We start from the raw sequence: 7,844 nt of genomic DNA, 5'->3' as shown, positions 1-7,844 counted from the left end.
ATATATATATATATATATATATATATATATATACACCTATTTTTCACAGCTCACCGCACTCCCCTTCTAAAAATATATTAGAATAGCTTTCCCAAAATTATTCGTAGCATATTGAATGTTTAAATAGTTTAAATAATTATAATTTAAACTCTCCCTTCAAGCAAATAACACCGACGTAATTTAGGGCTTGAAGCGCGGCCTTCTCCAAGGCATCATCTCCTTCGTCTGAGAAAGACTGAGATTCCAAATCCCCACTATCTGCACGTCTGTAAACCTTTATTGTAATCTTCATTATATTATTATTCGTACCTGCGCTGACTTCATATAATGGTAGGCGACGACGACGCAACTCTGCGTACAACAGTCTTGATGGACAATCCGGATTCCAATCACTTGCATTGTATGAAGTGACCTTCACAGCATTTGGGGCGTAGTTTTTCCTCACCTCCTCCGCTGAGAGAGAGTCTGTGCGGCAAATACACAAACCACTTGAGAGAAAGCGCAGAGGTGCAGAAACCGTATTTGGAATAATCCCCTCTTCCCCCGCCTCCTTCAAGTATCCAGCATCAATCAATTCCCCACACAACTGCAAGTATGCCGCTTGACGTGCCTTTACAAGGTTTCCTTTTCCAAATGCTTCAATGGTAGAATCACTGTTATCTGTTTCTTTATTACTTTGGGGGAGTGTTAAACTTAATTTACACAACCACGGCCCGTTGGATTGTTGATGCGTTTCCGTTTTTAAAAGTTTAGAGTTCGTGCGTGCAATAAAACGATTCACCCACCACTGTGGACACCGTTCCCATGATTTGCCGTCTTCTTCCTTCGCTTCACACTCCGCCTCAACTTTGTCCACAAGTTCCTCCTGCAATCGTATGGCCTTCTCCACCACAGAAGCCACCTTTAATCGCTGATGGGCGTTTTCCATAACGATGAAAACGGCATTTGGGTTTCGTGCGCGACCACGACTTTGAATAAAACTTCGAAGTGTTAAACAAGAATCATAGCGAATAACAAAATTGCATTCGGAGATATCTAGTCCCTCCTCTACTACCGAAGTGGCGATGATTAACTTCACTTCCCCTGCATTAAATTCTTTTAATCTGCGCTTCTGCTCGGCTTCCGTCATGTGAATGTTTTCACCATCTAAAAGTATCTTTGATTTACCAATAACTTCTTTCGGACAAAAGTATTTTTTTAATTTTTCATTAGATTGAAGTGCTTTCGTAATACGACATACTGCAGCCCGAGTATCGCAAAACACAATTCCTCGTACCAAAACTTCATTAGCTCTCATACTTTCAGCAAACCATTCCAGAATCTGCAGGAGAAACCGCATACGAGAGGACATATTAAACACGGAAGATTGCATCTGATTATTATTATTATTATTATTATTATTATTATTATTATTATTATTATTATTATTATTATTATTATTATTATCCCTCATGTTATCACCTGTAGAAGGATTCTGAAATGGTTTAATGAGATCAATGATTCCCTCAAGAAAAGGAAGAAGTACTTCTGCCAGTAACGCGCTTTTTTCCATAAGCCCCAAAACTTCGGCGTTCATGGCGGTTTTGTAGGCTTCTTGAAGCGAAGCATGATCCAATATGTTAAGAGCCCGTGAGAGAGATAAGAGAAAAGTCAAAATTCCACGAGTAAAGAAACAGGAGGACTCATCTCGACCTTTCAAACTCTCCAATCTCAATTGCTCACAGATGTTCATATATCCTGGTGTACCAACATGAAAGTTTGATAGCTTTTTTAGAGTTTTATTATTTACCACTTGTGGATCGTGTACCACCATAGAAGCAATTTTGTATAGATATATCTGAAATTTCTCCTCATCTTGTGAAAGTCGGTATTCCAAGGCCAGTGTCAGAGGATTGGGAACATGTCGTTGTAGATCAGATACGGCTTCTTTCACACGTACGATTTGACATTGCGATACTTCAAGAAGTTCACGTAGAGATTTTTCATTCGTGAAAGATGTAATTGGAGAAGCGGTGAGACCAATAATTTGCGGAAGTTGCATACCCAGAGAATCCTCATCCTCTACATTCACAGATGTTGTGGGAAGATTCCCTGATTTCCATCTATGTATTTCATCCAACAAAGAACGAAAATATCCCCCTGAGGCATTATGTATCTCATCAAATATAATTAAACTGATTTCTCCCTTAATTTCTCTCGGAGACTCCATAACCCAATGATAAAACACAGAGTCAATAATAACCAATGCGGAGGAACCAGAACGGGTGAATTTGTACCAACTTTCCACAGACTTTTTATGACCCGAAACGGTTTCCACTTTATTCTGCAGTACTCGTTGTAAGGCATCCGCCTGTTGTTGAACCAGTGGGACGCGATGGACAATAAATACCACTTTTTTCTCAGGGAATGTAGATATCATGTGAGCAGCCACTGCACCAGCAATAATGGTTTTCCCGGCTCCAGTAGGGAGAAATATAATACTATCTTTATACAGCACCTGATCATACAACTCCTTCTGATAGAGGTGCAGTGTTGGAGGAGGAGGAAAGATGTCTGAAGTGGTGCTCATGATCGGTGTAAAATATATATATATATATATATATATATAATCTCAGGAAAGGCTACAGAAAACACACAAACACACTGTTTCTCTTTCTCTCTTTCCTTCTTTCTCTTTATTGGTATATATGTATATATAAGAAGCCAAGAAGATGTAATTCGGTAGACTTTGGCCTTTTACTATTGTTATTGATATTATTCTGTTGCCAGAAACCTTAATACTATTGAGTTGTACCGCAAAAGAACAACAAAAAAAATAAAAAATAAAAAAAGAAAAAGAAAAACATGTAGAAGAAACGTTATAATACCGCAGAATAGGATAATTACAAGAATAATAAAATACACCTAGTAAATGCAACTCGATATATCCAATACTGCAGCAATGTCACACAATAGAAATAGAAAAAAAAAAAAATAATAAGAAACGTAAAACGTTCGCTTTTTCTTTTTCTTTTTTTGTTTTCTTTTGTGCATCTATTTCTCACTCTCACTTTTACTCGGTATCTCGAACTACTACTACTAGTAGTAGTACTAGTAGTAGTAGTATATATATATATATATATATATCTTTACATTTTCAGAAGCTACTTCAACTGTTGCATGCAGAACACAAACTGCTGAATAGCATTGCGCCTTGGTTCACTAAATCGTGGTTGTCTAGGTGAGAAGAAAGATGTACACAATCGGCACACCCGCTCAAATTCACTCAGTGAGAGTTTCCCTGATCCATCCAAATCAAAAACTCGCATTAAGTATTCCACATCCCGTTGCGTTAACGTGGGAAGCCCTGGACAACTCTCTAGAACTCGGTGAAACTCTACACTATCAAGTTCCTCAACATTGTTATTATCATCACCGGAAAGGGAAATCTTTGCTATTTCCGAATGGGTTGCTTTCATTTTCTCTTCATCTCGTTTATTCTCTTGAGATTCAGTTGCTATTATCGATGACGATAAAGGTAATGATGTCTTCGCCTTCAACGCAAGTTCAATTCCACGACCAACGGTATCATATTCAAAAAGAATTTCAAATGTCTTATGATACAATTCCCAGGATGTAAATCTTTGTTCTTTTTCTACTTTACTATTACTGTTTGGATTGCCATTATTATTATTATTATTATTATTATTATTATTATTATTATTATTATTATTATTATTATTATTATTAATAGTGCCACCTATTTTTCCAATTCCACGAAATAAAATTCGTCGAAAATCTTCCATAGCAATAAATCCTGTGTTACTTGGATCATGTAAACCAAACTGTAGTGCCCACACATCTTGTCTAATTTCACGAATAATTGAAAATAATTCCTCAAAAGAAACGCGATAATCACCACTTGGACCAAAAAGATGTTTAACAAGAGGTGATGCGAAGAAGGCATCTTTAGTCATTGATAATGAATCTTTCTCTTGAGAGGCAACTTTTTCCTCCTTCTTCATTTCTAACGAATATACCGTATCCCGTGTTAACGGTGATGGCATCAACCGACCCTGTGAATGTTGTTTCTTTACAACTTGTACACTATGGTCAACCATTAAAGCGTTTAAAAGATGTCTAAACTCATGTCGTGAAAGGCAAAAATCTTCATTCTTGTCAAAAACCCCAAATGCCATTTTTAAATGTTTGCGTCTTGCAGAAATCAGAGAGAAAAATATACAAAACTCTGTGTATGCAATAGACTTATCATGATCTAAATCCATAAGGCGAACGAGATTCTCCAAGCGCTGACGAATATGAATTGGAAGAGACTCTTGACCAGTGTTTTCAAGTATCTTCATTTCCTCATCATCAAGAAGGCATAAACAAGCCAAAAAACCAGTAGGTGTTAATACCTCACGTCCATCCGCATCAAGAATCGCATAGTGATGAAATCGTTCTCGCAGATTCATTGGGAGAGAGGGTCTTGTTATCATGATGTTCCTTATACTACTCTGTGCTAAACATATTGGTGGATGCCACCAGAAATTTGTGAGGACAGTTCCACCGAGAAAGAATGCGACAGCGGTGGTTGCACTTCTACGTAGAATTGTCATGGATCCGTTACTACTACTACTACTACTACTACTACCAGAATATATCTCTTAAGCATACAGTAGTTTTTGGTGTATTGATAGAAGAAGAAGAAGAAGAAGAAGAAGAAGAAGACAATTAACGAAAAAAAAAAAAAATAAGAAGAAAAACACCGAAATAAAAAAATAAATAAATAAAGGTATAGAGCACATAAATGGTTAAGATATAGACTCGGTTCTACGATAGAAAAGCATTCTTTTTGTTGTTGTTGTTTTTTTTTTTTTTTTTTCTGATTTATTAAGGTGAAGAAAGCAAGGTTTAGATTATTCTTTTTTCTTTCATGAATTGTGTCCCCTCAATATATTAAGATACCCTACCCATTTTCACCTTCCATTGAGAATAAAGAATTATGAAGAATTCTCATCTAGTCTCTTTCCTTTTCCACTTCATTAGTTGAAAAACGTGAACAAAGAAGCTCAATAAACTCATCTAATGTCGCACAAACAGTACACATTGCCTCAACTTCTGCAGGAGAAATAACGAGACCTGTCGATTTTGTACCTTGTTCATTATTTCGAGTTTCGAGTTTAGCTACGACTTCCCGGACACGTGCAGCGTCAACCGCGTTCAGTTTTGGTAGTTTTAGATTTCCCATAGTTTTTGTTACAGATATATTTCCACTCTTGTATTCCACAAGTTTACTTTCTTTTACATTTTTATTATCATTCTCATTGTCATTCTCAGTGTCATTTTTGTCATTTTTATCTTCAACAGATCCAAAGTGAAGTCCTAGCATATCTAAAAGGGCAGGTAAACGAATATAGTCCATACGCAATTTTACACTAAAACGTCCTGGTCTTACTAATGCTGGATCTAATCTTTCTGGATGGTTTGTAATCATAACCACTATACGACCAGGTGTATCTACAGCTCCATCCAACACATTTAAAAGTCCAGAAAGGTTTAATGTATCAGAAGCTTGCAATAACTTTAATAATGAATCTTTTCCGGTAATATCTCGTCGAAGTGTTTTTCCAGTTGCAGATTGTCCTTCTAATGAGGAACGTGGATCAAGAACACCCAATAGTAGTTGATTAACAATATCAATATGTTCATCTCGCGAAGGTGATTCTTCATCGTTATTAGGATTTTCATCATCACTTGATAGCTCCACCTCACCACCCTCATCGCTTGCAGAGGAACATAATTCATTATCTGCAGTATCCCCACCCGCCTCAAGAGCTGCAGAGCGACGCTTACGTAAATGTTGACGTCGTACACGCGAACGCACCAATTGACTGGACGAGTCCACATCATCCAGAAGAAATATAACATCTTCCATCCCAAACACGGTGACATCAGACTCACCAATACAGTGAAATTCGCGGTTTAGAAAGATATCGTAAAGGTCTTGATTAGTCCGAAGAAATGGAAGATGAACCGAAACTACATGACGCTTCGTGTAGGAAGCAAGAGCCTTTACAAAAGATGTTTTTCCAGTTCCAGGAGGACCATATAATAGAAATCCAAGTTTGACAGGAAATCCTTCAGTAGCAAATCGACCTTTTTTTGCCATAAAATTGTCTACAAGTTTCAGAATAGAACCTCTCTCAGGGAAAAAAAGTGTATCAAATGTTTTATTATCACTAAGAGGATAACGTTTAAAGCATACCTGCGACTCACTTCCACTTTCTTTTGACGTAGGTTGTAGTTCAAGAAAAACTCTACCGTCATTCATAACATTAGGAAGGTTTTCAACATAATACTCAAGACAACGACGTACAAAGTCTTCCATTCGATCGCCTGCCTCTGCTCCTCCTCGCGCACGAAGAATAACCGTCCTCCTTATCCCATCAGAGCCATCAACAGCAACACGCTTTCGCTCATACGACAACTCAATACCATCCTCACTCACAGGAACCCATCCACCTTGAGTTGGAACTTTCACCAACACGTAGCGACGCAACTCGTTTCGGGTGCGCCAGTTAACATTCTCCCAAGTATTCTCATCATCATCATCATTGACTCGAAAAGGAGAATCGTAACGCTCCATCCAGGCACTGCGTAAAGGATCAAATAGAAGAACCAGACAAAGTTTATCATTCCACACAGATGGTTGAAGCTTCGACCACCAAGAAACCTTGTGAAGATAAAAAAAAATTGCATTCTGCAGAAGTGCATTACGATCTGAAATCATACCAATAGTCATGGCAGAAAGATTCACAGTAATCCGACGTTCCACCATATCTTCAGTACGGTATGAAAAACGAACTTTTAACCAAGACCAAATCTCAGGAATCAACACATTCAGCAATGATCCCAGAAACAATAGCAAAACCAAGCCCACCTCACGCATAATCGGCAAATTTAAAAAAGGATGTAAAAAATCCCAAAAATGCAAATAACCATCGGACATATCCCTAACATCTACACTAATCCCTACATCATCAATACTAGCCATTACAACGAAATACTAAAAAAAAAAAATATATAACAGCAACTTCATAAATCCAAAGAGAAAATACACACACACACCATCCAGAGCATTCTCACACAGTCAATGGAAAGGTTTCCGAACAAAAAAAATCCAGCAAAAAAAAGTGTTCCCGATTCTATGGGGCCACCCAGCCTCGGTGTTGGTATCATCATCAGCAGGGTGGCGCATGATTCACACATGTATCTAGGTGTGGTTGCAGAGGCTTGTGCCCACTCTAAGCGCTGGGAGTCGCCTTTGCCTTCTTGCTGCTCTTCTGCTTCTTTGCCAGTGCCTTGTGTAGGCTTGGCATCACACCACCGCGTGACAGCGTCACGTTCTGCAGCAGTGCACCAAGGTCATCGTCGTGGCGCACAGCGAGTGTCACCGTGCGGGGTGTCAGGCGCTTTGGCTTCTTTGCCTGCTGGCTCGCCGCCTTCACGGAGAGCTCCAGCAGCTCAGCGGTCAGGTACTCCAGCACGGCCGCCATGTACACTGCACCAGACGCACCAACGCGGCGCGCGTACTGACCGCGACGCAGCAGTGAGCCCACGCGACCCACGGGAAAGATCAGACCCGCCTTGGCGGAGCGGCTGCCGCCGTGCTTCTTCGACGCCTTCTTTGTCACCTGCTTGGGAGTTGCCATTGGTTGGTTGTAGGTAGTTGCTTAGTGCTTTGTAGCTGTTTTTCTAACAAGGAAGGCAGAAAAAGAAAACAAGAAAACAAAGGTAGAGTACGCGCACGCAGTGCATTTCAACCGCACAGCCAGTTGCGCATCAGCCACAAACACACACAC

General features: G+C 39.3%; 4 protein-coding genes across 4 annotated transcripts; all 4 read right to left on the bottom strand.

The window, feature by feature from the left end:
* Window positions 1-136: 136 nt before the first annotated feature.
* Window positions 137-2,569, bottom strand: TM35_000191940 (putative ATP-dependent DEAD/H RNA helicase; the record flags this gene model as incomplete). Its single annotated transcript, XM_029026692.1, has 1 exon — window positions 137-2,569. The coding sequence occupies one exon, from the start codon at window positions 2,567-2,569 to the stop codon at window positions 137-139; it is 2,433 nt and encodes an 810-aa protein (XP_028882016.1).
* Window positions 2,570-3,143: 574 nt separating this feature from the next.
* On the bottom strand, window positions 3,144-4,598 carry TM35_000191930 (uncharacterized protein; the record flags this gene model as incomplete). The annotated part of the gene is made up of 1 exon (XM_029026691.1): window positions 3,144-4,598. The coding sequence occupies one exon, from the start codon at window positions 4,596-4,598 to the stop codon at window positions 3,144-3,146; it is 1,455 nt and encodes a 484-aa protein (XP_028882015.1).
* A 401-nt stretch (window positions 4,599-4,999) lies between these two features.
* On the bottom strand, window positions 5,000-7,036 carry TM35_000191920 (uncharacterized protein; the record flags this gene model as incomplete). Its single annotated transcript, XM_029026690.1, has 1 exon — window positions 5,000-7,036. One exon carries the CDS (start codon window positions 7,034-7,036, stop codon window positions 5,000-5,002), a length of 2,037 nt encoding a protein of 678 aa, XP_028882014.1.
* Window positions 7,037-7,286: 250 nt separating this feature from the next.
* Window positions 7,287-7,694, bottom strand: TM35_000191910 (putative histone H2A; the record flags this gene model as incomplete). The annotated part of the gene is made up of 1 exon (XM_029026689.1): window positions 7,287-7,694. The coding sequence occupies one exon, from the start codon at window positions 7,692-7,694 to the stop codon at window positions 7,287-7,289; it is 408 nt and encodes a 135-aa protein (XP_028882013.1).
* Window positions 7,695-7,844: the final 150 nt, after the last annotated feature.

The sequence above is a fragment of the Trypanosoma theileri genome, assembly GCF_002087225.1.
Source record: "Trypanosoma theileri isolate Edinburgh chromosome Unknown TM35_Tth_19_V1, whole genome shotgun sequence".
NCBI classification, from domain to species: Eukaryota; Euglenozoa; class Kinetoplastea; order Trypanosomatida; family Trypanosomatidae; genus Trypanosoma; species Trypanosoma theileri.
Note: the sequence above shows the minus strand (reverse complement) of the source record. Positions and strands in the feature narration are given on the sequence as shown.